The 14,396-nt window shown below is 42.8% G+C and overlaps 1 protein-coding gene across 1 annotated transcript in view; it reads left to right on the top strand.

Annotated features, from left to right (window-relative positions):
• The first annotated feature begins 113 nt into the window (after positions 1-113).
• The window catches only part of LOC109462550, a 33,815-nt gene continuing 19,532 nt past the window's right edge, over positions 114-14,396 (top strand). Inside the window, exons 1-11 of the mRNA XM_019759106.1 lie at positions 114-213; positions 1,390-1,509; positions 2,363-2,679; positions 4,243-4,346; positions 4,950-5,100; positions 6,405-6,517; positions 6,972-7,319; positions 8,902-9,014; positions 9,843-10,134; positions 11,140-11,382; positions 12,891-13,080. Coding sequence (XP_019614665.1) covers positions 150-213; positions 1,390-1,509; positions 2,363-2,679; positions 4,243-4,346; positions 4,950-5,100; positions 6,405-6,517; positions 6,972-7,319; positions 8,902-9,014; positions 9,843-10,134; positions 11,140-11,382; positions 12,891-13,080 — 2,055 coding nt within the window. The 5' untranslated portion in view covers positions 114-149. The remainder of the gene's footprint in view (positions 214-1,389; positions 1,510-2,362; positions 2,680-4,242; positions 4,347-4,949; positions 5,101-6,404; positions 6,518-6,971; positions 7,320-8,901; positions 9,015-9,842; positions 10,135-11,139; positions 11,383-12,890; positions 13,081-14,396) is intronic.

Below are 14,396 nucleotides of genomic sequence, written 5' to 3'. Positions count from 1 at the left end.
CGCCTTGGGTGACTTCATTTAAACACGGCCTTATACTGACGCTCAGGTGTGACCACAGGTGTGACGCCAGGTGTGTATTAGGGCGGGCCAACGCCCATGTGAGTTGTAGCTTCCACAAGGGTAGGGTGAGAAATCCAGAGAAGACAGCCATGAAGATGGCCTACCTTCTCCTGTTTCTCCAGTTGTTGGTGTCTCATCACTTTACCTCTGCTGGTAAGTACACGTAACAGTTCTCTTAACACCCCATTCCACTCTGTGGCGCTTTTACCGTGGCTAATTTCTATCTCGTAAACGGTCGATGCCATTTGAAAGGGTCGATGTCATATCGCAGGATAGCTAACTTTTAGTGTATCAGCACGGTGCCGCCACACCGGTACCGTGATGTTTCGTGGCGTAGAGGTTAGGGTATTGTTTAGGGTTTTGGAGCTACACTTTTGGATCCGGGTTCGAATCCGAGCTTGTGCTTTTTTTCCACTAATATTTACAGTTCTACATGACCCTCCCTTATGTTTGCAATTAGAATATTGCTTTTTATAGAGGCTTTTCATTGACGTCATGATAATTACCATATGAATCCCGGCGACCAGGTGTTGGCGGGTAAACTGATTAAGTAGCAGCATGTTGGCATGTTTAACAGTCATTCACTGTAATCCAACATGGCGCATGTGAAAAGCCTGTATAGTATATATTACTTTTTAGTCGTTTTTGGACGCTCGGATATGGCATTGACCATTCAGCGAAATGGCATCGACCGTTTCAAATGGAGACGACCGTTTACGAGACGGAAAATAGCCTCGCCGTGCTCTCTCTGCAACTTGAATTTGACCAGAGCGCGGAGAGAGCGCCGAACTCTTCGAAAAACGTGCTAAAGTGGAATCTCTCCGGTGACCTTTCTGCGCTCTCTGCACGAACAAAAACCCAAATGTCAGCAACGTTTTTGGGCAGTCAACAAATTCATAGCTCACTTAACGGAAACATAGAACGAAATCTTTGACGTTTTGTTTGTTTTGTTGTTTCGCATTCAATCCTGTACAGCCTTTATCATATTCAAATCAAGGGTGTAAAAATAAGGCCCCCATTTACTAGTACTTTGACAGCGTTCTCACTGCGCTTGAGACCTGAAATTGGTCGGTGCGCGGAGAGAGCGCCAAGCAAAGGTCGCAGGAGTTGTACTGTTTAGACCGTTGTGTATGGAGGCTTTTCATTGACGTCATGATAATTATCATATGAAGCCTGGGGACCAGGTGTTGGCGGGTAACTTGATTACAGCAACATGATGCTGGCTTGTTTAACAGACTGTTATCCAACATGGCGTATGTGAGAAGCCTGTATAGCTAAGTTAAATACGGTTATCCCTTCTTAATCCAACATGTCTTCTCTGTAACTCAGCTGTCGTAGTGCCGCAAGTAGGCAGATCCGAACACAGCCGCAGTCTGTTGGACAGGTTAGTCGACAGCATACTTACTGACAACGACGCCGAGCTCAACAACGCTCTCAGGGATGTAAGAGGTAAGTACAACTTTATTAGATGTACCCCCATGACTAGAGTAGACCGCAACGTTAACACTGCAGCAGCGACACCTACCGGCAGTGCGAAGGAAAAGTCTTAGTTGTGAATAAAGAACTTTGTCACACATTCAATTGCTGTCATAGACGGACTTTTTGCAAACGAAAACAGATATTAATTTGTGCACCTCAATTTGTAGAACCACGTTAAACTTAAGTAAAATGTATTACAAATATCATATAAAATGATACAGTAAGTTGAAATTTCTGGGCGGTAAAACAAACAAAAAAAACTTTTTTTGAAAATGTGCCTGATATTCATTTCCTGAGGGAGCATTAAAAATAGTCCCAAGATAGGCTACGAGAGGAGGCCCTTAGATTTAGATACTATTTGCATTGTATTTTTAGGCTTTATCTTAAAAAAAATATATTTTTGAAAATTCAATTTTGACGATCCAAGATGGCGGATAGTTTACATATGGATGACGTCATTTTATGACGTCACTGGTGTTGCTTTGGGCAACATATGATTAAGTTGACCTTACTGGTCTATCATAAAGACTTGTTGTCAAACTTGTGGTGTATACCAATACATTTCATGAGAAAAACGGTTTTAGGCAATACGTCACATGAATGACGTCATATTATGTCATAATGATATGAAATTGTTGATACGATTAAGTAGTACTAGTACACCGTACTCTGAAAATACCATGGCCATACAATATACCGTTCACGAGTTCTGAGGGGGGGGGGCGAATGATCCCCCCTCCCCAGTCCCAAAGATCCAAAAAAAAGCCCAGTCTAGATTATAGTTAACGATTATAACTTTATCAAATCTTCATCCATATTTCAGCCGCCAAACGTGAAGCGAAAACACCAGCTGACACCGCTGTCCCCATGGACGCTCAAGGGATCGACATCAACAAAGTCATTGTAAAAAGGGCGGCCCCAGCTTTCCTGGCCTCGGCAGCGAGCCAGGTCGGCGAGAAGGTAGTGAACCAGCTTGGCGACAGGATAGCAGAAGGCGTGGTTGAGGACCACAAAGAGAAAGTGGTCAACTCCCTCCAGGACTACTTCGGGAAGCAGCTGGACAGTTTCGACGAGCAGTACAAGGACGTTCTGGGGCAAACCAATAACTTAGCTGCAGGCTTGAATCAACCAGTTGAAGAGGTAAATACATAGCCTCCTTCGCAGTCTTGTTGGGCGTGGGCGTAATTTTTTCTCTGAGCGACGCTAGTAATATGCCGCCGCGAGGGACGATTTGCTGCCGAGGGACTTTTGCCACGGAGAGACGGTTTCCGCGCTCCAACAAGACTGCTTCCAATCGGCGAGTTAAAAGGACCTCGGATTAAGCCAGCCTTTCATAGAGGCTATTAACATGTTCGTGCAGGTCCAATTCACATGTTCGCGCAGGTCCAATTCACATGTCCGCGCAAGGGTAATTCATAGATACGCATGACACGCGCTCGCCTTTGTCAACGGTTGGTTTATTAGCTTGCGTTACGTTATAGTCGAAGATTCCAACAGAGAACATTGGTAATGTTACAACAAAGGCATTGCTGTGCATATTTAAGCGTCCCATGCAAACAAACCAAGACAATTTACAGTACTATTTTTGCTGGTGAAATGTGCAATTCTTTCTTTCTATTACGCAACTTGCTGCGGAGCGGTGTGTTACCCTCCCATGGTCAGTGAGATCAACCCGCCACCAAACAACATGGCGGCACTTTGTTTATCTGTCGACGTCCCCCAGCAATATCACAGTTTAGCTTGCGGGTTCCTGTGGTAGTGATTTGTTCAAAGTTGTTTTTCGTATGTCTCCGGGATTTTGTTAAGTGAATAGGGCTCGGTTTTCGGGAATGGTTGGCGTTCTACCGACGGGTTGGTCGGCGACCGCTGGAAAGTTACAAGTTTTGGCTCGTCGATCAACGGGGCGTGAACACCACCCTGCACTGGTGGCGTTTATTGCGGGAAGTTCACACATCCATGCCAAGCGCTCCTAAGTGTTTTTTGATAGCCCTTTTAACTCGCCGATTGGAAGCAGTCTTGTTGGAGCGCGGAAACCTTCTCTCCGTGGCAAAAGTCCCTCGGCAGCAAATCGTCCCTCGCGGCGGCATATTACTAGCGTCGCTCAGAGAAAAAATTACGCCCACGCCCAACAAGACTGCGAAGGAGGCTAGTAAATACATATATTTATCTTGAAAGTCCAGTTGTGTTGGTAGAAATATTATGAAGCAGGTTTTTTTTTTCAAAGCACCAGCCCCAACTTGCTACATAATGTAATTCAACACTACAAGATGTCTGCTACAGCACCAGTCACCATGGCGGAAGCCGTCTTGTCCAGGTCATTGACCTTATGCGTTTAGAGAAAAAAGAAGAAATCTGGAAAAAACGAGATGTCATCTTCTGTCTACATTCAGAGCACGAACAAACAGATACAAGAACAGTCCTATTCCATACATGATAAAACTACTAAACTACTAATAGTAACTTCTCCTCATTTAGAACATTATTACGATGTAAATATTAATATTTGTACGAAATGTCAATTTGTAAATAGCCTTATCTATTGATGTACATGTTAAAAGTATGCAATTTAGCCACTTTACCTGCTTCGATGTATAAACCAGTCATTCATTCATGTTTTCCTTCTGCGAGGATAAACAATAAATTTTCACTGTCATCTAGGTTTTATCTGGTATTTTTTTACAATACCGTTGGTGTTGTTTTCAGGCTGATGTCCGGGTTCTCCCTATCAGCAGGGGTGACAACCTGGGGAACACGTTTGTGCCCGCTGGCTATGAAATCAGCCACAAATATCACTATGCGGATGAAACGTAAGTGCGGTATAACTGAGCTTTACGTTCTAAGATGACTTTAGGTGCGTTTAGAGAGCTCACTTGTGTGTGTGGTTTGTAGCACTTTGTAACTGTTTAAAATGTGTTGTGTAATTTAATTTAATTCAACAATTTAAAAGCACACTCACTGATATTTGTCCCAGTGTGAAAAATCATCTTCATTGAAACAGTACATTATGAAACAACCTGTTTTTCAACTAAAGAAAACCTCGATGGAATTTTTACTGAATTGCTCATTACTCAGCCCTCTTCTGCAATTTCATCAGATTTCGCAGGACACATGACACGTTAAGCATAGGTCAAAGGTTGTTGGAAGTCGATATTGTGCCCCCGTCCATTCCCAGCAGCCTTCTCTAAACCTGACGAATTAATACGGTGTGTGTGGAGAGGGGGGGGCCATATAGACTTCCCCACGTGCCCAGAGCGATCAAGCCAGATAGTTTAAAAGGATAGTTTAAGACATTCCGTCAAAAGTTCTAATTTAATTCTTTTTTTTTTGCGTTGAACAACAGTTCCATCAATCGCTCCGTGAAATCTCTGTCCTGTTGTTTAAGAATGTTTGATTCCCGGCTTACATTTTAGGGATGACGAGCAAGACAGTTCCACAGCCGCAGTTTCAGCCTACAGCTACCCGGTCGGACTGGGCCCCGTTCTTATGAACGGTTGTTTCGGGACCGGTTACGTCAATGGAGACCCGTGTTGGGAGGCCAAGATCCCGAGGGAGAGTTGTCCTGTATGTCTGGCTTTTTAGATACTAATATACTATAAAATCGATGGCTAATTTATAGCGTTGTGTACAGAAGTATTGTTTTGGGTGGTTTACTGGGAAGTACTATGTATCTTGTCTCGTGGCAACGGCCAAAGAGTTTGCCGTGCACGTCGTTTTAACAGCACGTGCCAGGTGTGAGAATGTTAGGCCATGTCTATGTGGAATCACCCAAGGCGGTTTACATGTGGTTTACCCTGAAGCCGGTTTCAAGTGGCTCCATGTGAACGCTCCGAAATCACATTGAAAGCGCCTCGATCCCAAGCCACTTCTAGAGGTGGTTTCGAATCGGTTTCCCCGCATCGCGATTTGTGTCTGAACGCAATGTGATTTCAATGTAACTTCGCCTGGTCATGGATTACGGGGTGATATTTCTTTTTTTATATGCAATACCAACTTTTACGTGGCAGTAACTTAAAGAGCAGTAATGGTCAAATAATGTGTCCGTTCTAGGGCGAGCTTCACCGCCTCTGGCGGGACCACGTCGGCATTCGCCGAGATACGCTGGGAGGGGGGCATCAGCAACCAGGTCGTTGACCTCTAACATTAATAACACGCCACATTGCGTGTTATCATCAAACAGCAATAAATGTAGCTCATGCGTATTGTGTTCGGACACGGTTTCACAGGTGTGTGTGGCACGTGGACCAGATGTGAGGAATGTGAGTTACCCGAATCGCGGTTTGGGTGATTCTACATAGACACGGCCTTAGTTGTCATGTGCAAGAATGTAAAAAGTGTTGTCATACCAGATAAGACTACATCATATAATCCCCTCCACCATCTGCAAAACTTAAGTCTATAGAATATGTATCATTTATGTACCATATTATGTGCGCGCAAAATACGTGCATGGATTTATTAGGAATATAAATTATGTGAACCATGATCAAAGAAGGAATTTTATAAAGAAATTTGGGTCAAATAGGCTAAATGATAATAACGTTAATTACTGCCCGGCCTTATCCTCGGGGTATATGGTGAGATAAACCACCGAGTGAAACGAGGTGGTTATCGCACCCGACCAGGGATTATCTCACGATATACACCTCGGGTCGGGGCATTAACCCTTTATTACACCACTTCCTGTATATTCTTGCAAATACCCATCTGTTTTCAAGACCTATCTGTTTTCATAATCAACTGTGAAAATCAGCTCCCACTCTCTGGCAACTGTTGCTACGTATACGGGACAGGAAACATACCAAATAATGATAAGGTTTATCGTCATTCAATAGAACAGTTGCATTTCAAAATGTGTTTGTTTGTAGAACCTGATAGACGGCGCGACGTTCCTGGGTGTGGGGTTCGACGGTAGAGGAGAATACTCCGCAGATTCCAGGAAGAGAAGCATCGTACAACGGTCCTGCAACGGCCTGCAAACGTGAGGAAAATCTTCCCTTTTTTTAAAAACTCCATTCTATTTGGGCAAACAATTTACAACCCACCAATCTGTCTATCACAATAAACCATTGAACCAATGACAGAATGACTGCTTGTTCGTCAGATCGTGCAATTCTACCTCTTTCGTCAGATATTTGCATTCTTATGATAATTTCATTTTGTATTTCAACATTTTTCTACGTGGGTTGGTTATGGGGTTCATCTACTATTATAAGCTGAACTTACACTTCAAAAAAACAAAAGTATTGTCTTGGGTGAAGTTTGTTTATGGCTGTTTGTGTCCCCGTCCCGAAGTGATTGGGTGGAGATTCGCTTTTAGTGACAGAGGCAATTTTTATTGGGTTAATAGGGAATGTAAAGGAAAAAATACAGATTTAGGAACTTGTTCACTCTAGTCATGCTTTAAACATTTTTGACTCCTTCTTATTTTCCAGGTATGAAGATCACGAGGTTCCTGACACGATGACAGTTCAAGGTGTTTATGACACTGATGTAGAGTCCAACACCTTTGCCTCTATGGAGGGGTACAGGGAGTATCTGGAGCAGAAATCTGCCGTCACTTCTGCCAAGGCCATGTTCCAACAGGAGCTGAACAAGGCAGCCGGGTACGGGGCAGGAGGCGGGATCTTCGGGCTCGGCGGCTCGGCGGGAGGCGGGTTTTCTGACCAGAGTGCCCGGTCTGACCAGTCGTCCAACTTCGGAGCGGGGTCCCAGGCCGAGGGCCGGCTGACCGACAAGAATACACAGACGTACATGGCGCTGTTGGAAATCAACGTCTTCAGGTAACAGTCTGAAGTCATTTTCTTACGCTTGGGTCGACCTTTCAGATTGTTATTATAGATTTTCCCCTATATGATAGCCTGGGTTCCAGACCCATAGCACACTGGACACAAAATATCTCAGTGAGCCTGGGTCTGGCCGTGCGACTTTGGAAAGGCTCTCAGCCATGGGGAGGAGAAGATGTGATTGGTGACCCCTCACACCACAGGTAGCCTGTTACATGGCACCACCATTGGTCAGCAGGAGACAATCTTGGGCTCAACAGTTAATCATTAACCAGTCAATTTTCTAGATGTATTTGGAAATTATTTTCCAAAATAACAGCAGAACTTAATTCAACAGTAGAAGTAGTGTACAACCCAGGCTTTCCTGTTTGTTTAGGTAACAGTCCTCTAACACACCAGGACAAAATACACCTTATTTACAGTTTTATCTCGTCTGCTGGTGAACATTCAAAGATACAGCTGGGAGTTTTTAACCAATCATAGCAGAGGTGTAAAATTTCTTCCTGCTGTGCCACCAATGTGGCCTTACGCTCAGATACTGAGCGTTAGAGTGGCAGGTCTATCTGACCCTACCAGACCCAGGCTCACTGAGATACTTTGTGTCCAGTGTGCTATGGGTCTGGAACCCAGGCTACCTATATGATGATATACGAACAAAGCTGTTCTAGCTTCTTTCTGCTTCCTCAACGGAATTTGTTGCATACTGTAGATAGATTTAATTTCATTCTAGAAGGTAATAAACCTTACTGTGTGCAAATACTCATCAAAGAATGTTTAGACCTTAGAACATGTACATGTAGTATAAGATGATTTATCCATTTTTCTTGTACGTAGGTCAATGTTGTTGTACCCGAGTATTTGTTTGTCTACATGTAGTTAAAAACCTTACGAAAGTCACTGCACTTTTGTTGTGTTAAATAATAAAAGTTCTTCTATATTCTAAGCCGTCCTAATCGACTCTGCTAATTCCAGCTCAGAAGTCGGTTCTTGAGGCTCTTGGTTATGCATACTTAAGAGATCGCAGTAGCCAATCAGTGCATCGATTACAAAATTTCAGTATGGCGGACTGCAAATTTGATGATCGCGCTCAGAAAATTAGTTTATTTTGCGAGAAAAAAAGGTAGGTTTAAAGTATTTTCAATGAGGTTAAAGGGATTTCACCTACAACATCCGGGGTATTTTGGGAATATATTCGGTGCCATGATCCCTTTATCCACGGATCCAAGAGATTTTGGACGATCGGTTAAAAATGTGATTTTTTTACTCCAAATTAAACAAACAGACCGGGTACCAATGAAACTGTTGGTCATTAATATTAATGAGCTTGCCTTATTTGGCACAAGCCAATCAGAGTTACCGAAAGACATAGGTTCGTGTAATACTGGTTGGTCCGCTCATGCGTATAGCTGAATGCTCTTGAGTAAACTAACATATACAGCGTTGAACACACACCTATTCTTTAATACTTAATTTTTGTAGTAGATAACATATTTTTTTCATTGTTTATCAGTTGACTTATTGCCAGTGCACAGTATAGTGTCCATGTATCCTGGAAATTTTAAACGTAATCTTATTTCAGGTACGAGATCTTCATGGACGATGTAGAACCGGCCGACCTGAACCTGGCCTTCCTGCGGGACTTCCTCAAGCTGCCGGTGTCCTACTTCTCCATCGGGGCTGACCAGCAGTTCCGTAAGTGGCTCCCCATGTTAGCCTCATGTGTGTCCCGTCTATCGTGGATTGGGCGGGCTCTCTTCGGGGCTGCAGGAGCTCCCCGCCGCCAGACTCAACTTGTCACCCGTAGAAGCTTTGTCATGCAAAAATCCTACATGCACGAAACTCCCACCCAGCGGCCAGTTTAGCTGGGCGGGAGGAAAACTACTACAGCTCCGACGAGAGCCTGCCCCAAACACCAGGATATTTCAACGCATGTAAGAAAGGCTCCTGCGACAGTTGCGATAATGCCAGTTCTTTGCTTGTCGTATGACAGTTTTCACCTTGTTCCTAAGGCGTCTCCACGTGGGGGATTTACCATGTCTCTGGAATTCTGTTTGCCGCTGGACGATTGCTCGTTTGACTCTGTCGGTCATCCAGGGTCTGTTGTTTTTTGGCACAGTTTTCACCCTGACAGGAAAGTGCCTTTCAATGAGGGCTGAGATGATGGAGTAAAAGGTTGAAACCTTCCTCTCGACAGACGGAGCATCGGTCACTGCCGTCCACTCAGTCCTCGCCAAGGCTAGAGCGAAGTCAACTTTCCTTGTGTTGGTCACCACTCTGTGGAGGCATTTGACTGTGTGTTTGCTTTGCAGCTGCAAGGGTTTTTCTGGCTGAAGCACGACACAAGAGTGATCACTACTGATCACAATTGGCAGGGTTTTGATGCAGTATGCCTCGATAAAACGTCATTGTCATAGCGGAGTATGTTACGTTATACAGCAGTATAAATAACTATTCATTCTATGATGTAATTCTTTAACAGAATTTTTTTGTTATAAAATGTTGTTTTTACGCTTATTCTAGAAAACTTCATCCTACGCTACGGAACACACTACATTAGGTCGGCCAAGTTCGGAGGACAACTGAAGATCATCAAGACCAAGGAGGCCAGCTCAGACCTGTCCATCCAGGCGTTCTCGGAGAGAGCCCAGACGGAGTGGAAGAAAGCCTTCAGCACCTTCTCTGCAGAGGCGAGTCAGACTAAGTCCAGCAGCTGGTGGCATGAGCACGAGACCAGGAAGGAGTCCCAGCAAGCCGAGGGAGAGGCCAGCGCTGGTTCAGAGGGAACAGCCACACAGAGCCAGGCCGAGAATTTGTAAGTACAAACCGCATAATAGACAAGTAAAATCTGAGATTTTATACCTCCGGGCTTTTTATTGTATATTTTTATATGTAATTTATGTATAGTTGATGGTGTTGACTTTTATGTGTTAGATGTGTTAAAAATTGTTGTGCGCCGCAGGACTAGGGGTTTGAACAAAAACTTATCGAGACCGGACACCCCTCTTTGCAAGGGGTCATATACGTGGACCAGACCGAAAATAGCTTAAACACGCCAAAGGTCAACGGTCGCGACCATTTTCACGCTCAAAGGGGTGTTCTGGGGCCACCAAAAGGCACCATTTTCACGCCTGAAAACACATATACAATAAAAACAAAAGAACGTGCATCATCTACAGCCCAATAGCAAAACATACACCGAGTCCCAAAAAATCATTCCAAGCAAAGGCGAGAAACATCTGCGAACATGAAAATCTAAATCTCTCACAAAACCCTTCCGCGGAAGGATGTCTCCTCCCCCGGAGGTAAAAATTAGCAACTAATTAAAAAAAACGTTTAATTTCCTAGACGGAAGTATTGTTTTATGTGCCTCTGGTTTATGGGACTTCGTACGTATCCATTCCCATGTGTGAATGGGCGGAGATTGGGTTCCAGTTGATTTAGTTGTCCCTGGAATATATGAAGTGTATACCACCTTGTAATAACTGAGTTATTTACGCCAGACAATCGTATGAGTAAAAATGCATTCTATGACTTAATATTAATTAAAAGCAAATATATCTACTTTCTAAAAGTTTGAAATCTCTGGATAACAACAGAGATGTAGTAACAAACGACACTAGATATGTATGTTTTTCTCAGAAACACCTGACCGATCGCGGATTTTTGGCAAATGTTACCGTAACCCGTTAGAATTCTCCAGGACAGACACACATGTTTTACCGGCCTACAATAAAAAAAAAACTAAGAGAAGGATTTTCTTGTGTCAGATCGAAAGTATTAACATTACTCTTGACATCGGTGTTTTATTACCTCCTAGGCATTCGTTTGAGTTCAGTAACGAGATGATGGTGGTTCAGGGCGGTGATCAGCGGATCGCAGCAGCCATCACAGAGATGTACACCTCCTCACTGTCCACGGAGCTCAAAACATGGCTGGAGTCAATCAAGGACTACCCAAAGGCCTTCTCCTTCATCATGAAGCCGATCACGTCAGTCCTGGACATCAACTTCGACTCGCTGTTCCCACAAGGTGCCGTGGACTTCGGCTGTTTGGGAAAGAGGTATATATTCATTATGTTTACCGAAGGAAAACATATTGTTTTTACTCAGTTTCTCCCTCCTCCAGTTCAAAATACTAACCTTTGACCTGGTCAATGACATTGCTTTGTTGACGTCTGTCATCATGGTGACTGGTGTTGGATTACATAATGTTGCAATTTCATGGTCTGCTCTGCTCTGCTCCTGTCACCATATACTAGTAGTACATGTATGTGAATGTGTTTGAGTAAAAATTAACAGGGCAGACCATGTCCGAAGGTAAACATTATGCATTTGCTTTGCAAGTGTTACTTCTCTAGTTTATTTACTTTTGCTTAGTGGTCGCCACGTAACACGACCGTTAGGCCACTTCAAGGTGAATGGTGCTAACACCTGGGTTACGGGTTACCGAGTAGAACTGTAACATCAGCTCTTCTCCCTGAGTCAGAAACATCATGATTGAGACCAGCCCAATTTCTCACAAGTAGTGAGGACTAACTGACCCAATAGGAGAAGCAGAGTACATAAGAGTATGCTATTACTTGTATATAATACATGTAACATAATGCATAGGATAGGAGCATAAAGAAGAACATAAAAGTCTTGGAGACTACTAGAGGATGCGCTCTACATGATCTAATCTAGTTGTTTAATGTTTCTTACCTCTTTTTAAAGCAACTGGAGATGAATTATTTTAAGTGTTTCTATTATGTGGTCATTACTGGTAGACATGAGGTGACTGAATGTCTTTCTTTGTTCTACCTTTACACAGTTTGTCTAAATAGATTGTTCGAAATAGCATTTCATGCATAACTGCTTCAGAGTGACAATACACGATCATCGCTACGCTAACTCACTCTGACGGTTACAACCTCAGCACATTCTGGAGGCATTATATTAACCTAGTTTTTAAGTAGTTTATTCTTGTTAGGTCTGGATTGACTATCGTGGTATTAGTTATTGTATTTGTTACCACACCTCCATCTTTTGTCCATCTGTTCTTGATGTGATATGGGCCAGGGGCCTGAATTAAAGAATAAATAATAACAAAATAATTTCAGGTTCGACATCATTTATTTATTTATCTTAACAACATACATGTATGGGTAGTCTCTTCAGCCCCGAGGGGCTGATTTCCAAGAGAGCCCATAATAAATAAACAAGAATATAATGCAAACAAGAATACAGAAAAGATAATTTAACATAAATTAAATTAACATAAATTAAACACAACAGTCGGTCAGTGGTCTTTGGAGGGCCAAAGGTCAAATTCCAAGTAACTTAGGAAATGGTACAAGATAGTAGTAATAATTGAAAATAAGAATGATGAATCATATAAACAAATCATACAAATCAATAAACATAGTTAAATCAAGGTTTTCGAGATTTTCATTAGGTAGGTAGGTGTCAGATGGGTTCAGATCTTAGTCTGTCTTTATAGGCTTTAAGGCATAAAATATACAATCAAGTATAAAATGTATTACAGTTACAGACCTGACAGAGTCTATAACACAACGTTATGTTACTGTAGTTCCCTGAAGGTTGAAAACGGAACAGGACGGAGATATTATGTCCAGAAGACGACAAAGACCGTGGGAAACACAACTCAGGACATCTCCGAGGTTCGCTACTGTGACTTCAACCGTGAGGAGGAACTAGCGGAGAAAGTGACCAAGAGGAGGTTGGCTCTTGGCCGTGCCATCGCTGTTTACCTGGAAGAAGTAAGGAGACATTTAGTAACAATTTTTGACGGGACCACATGTACAAGGCACCGCGGTATACCGCTGTGTGTTTGGGGGTGGGTTACATTCACCATATGTATGAAAACCAAAGAAAAGACTGGTCGAATGAATCAGTCTTTTGTTGTGAAATGTCTGTCTTTTATGTCATTATTTCATTTTGATGTGTCAAGTTGGCAGGAGTGGGTTGGTGGGAGCACTTGGACAGTAACCTGCCGTGGGTAGCTCGGCACATCCTTTTTCTATCCCCCTTCCTTTGTCTATGTCTCAGTCACGCCGAAAGGTTAAAAAAAAGAAAATAGTTAAAAAAACTCCTTTCTCTCTTGTCTAGTTTTCACTTTTTTTGATTTAGTTATACCCCAATTAAAAACGAGAAGTGACGCGACTCTTTACCCCAAGTAACCGCTAATAAATAATTACAACGCTTCTCCGTTAGAAAGGGCCCATTATACATGTATATCAGTCCAATTCAAATCACAAAGTTTACCAATTAATTGAGTCACACATCGTCAGCACACTCACGCCACCCAACCAGCTCTCCCCATCTTGACCCCAATCCAGTTTTTTTTTTTAACCATTTCTTGTCTCTTCTTAGTAACCCTTCAAACCAGTACTCACGTAATACTGTAACTTCTACCAGGCTTGAGGGCGCGGCTGGAAATAGTAGAAATTGGCCAAATAGAGACACAACACGCCGAGGGAGTTTAGCCATCCAGTTTACAGTTTGCCGGCAAACTCGGTTGGGTTAAGGCGGCCTAGGCTGATATTCATGTTCGACTTCGGACGTTTGTCTGCACGATTGCCACAAACATGTTTCGAACCCGAATCATGTTCCACCATGTTCGATATGACGTCATTCGAATAGAACGCGTGTTCGAATTCGGGGTTACCGGCGGTCATTTGTATGTTTCCCCTGTAAACCCGCGTTGTTATGCATTTTATTCACGGAGTATAACTTAAACGGCTTTACGCGCAGCTGAAAACAACATAATTCATCTTTAGAGTAATCCATGTTTACGTATTATCACTTTTTTATCACAATTGTCCGAAGCTATTTTGCATATAAGTCGAAATTTTTTAACTGTGGCAATTTTTTAACAAAAAATGACAAAAAATAGCTGTTTCTGTCGTTTTGGGCCCAAAAAAACAATGTAACTGTCATTTAAAACAAAATAGCCTCGGACAAAAATAATAAATAGGGGGTTGGCTTTCTACTTGTAAAATATCATGATGAAAGGTGTTGTTACCGCTTGTCGCGTAAAGCCATGAAGTAAACAGCTTTTTTTTAAACTTAAAAC

The sequence above is a fragment of the Branchiostoma belcheri genome, unplaced genomic scaffold, assembly GCF_001625305.1.
Source record: "Branchiostoma belcheri isolate BF01 breed outbred unplaced genomic scaffold, Haploidv18h27 scaffold118, whole genome shotgun sequence".
In the NCBI taxonomy this organism is placed as follows: Eukaryota; Metazoa; Chordata; class Leptocardii; order Amphioxiformes; family Branchiostomatidae; genus Branchiostoma; species Branchiostoma belcheri.
The sequence above is the reverse complement of the archived record's forward strand: the minus strand, read 5'-3'. Positions and strand labels throughout refer to the sequence as shown.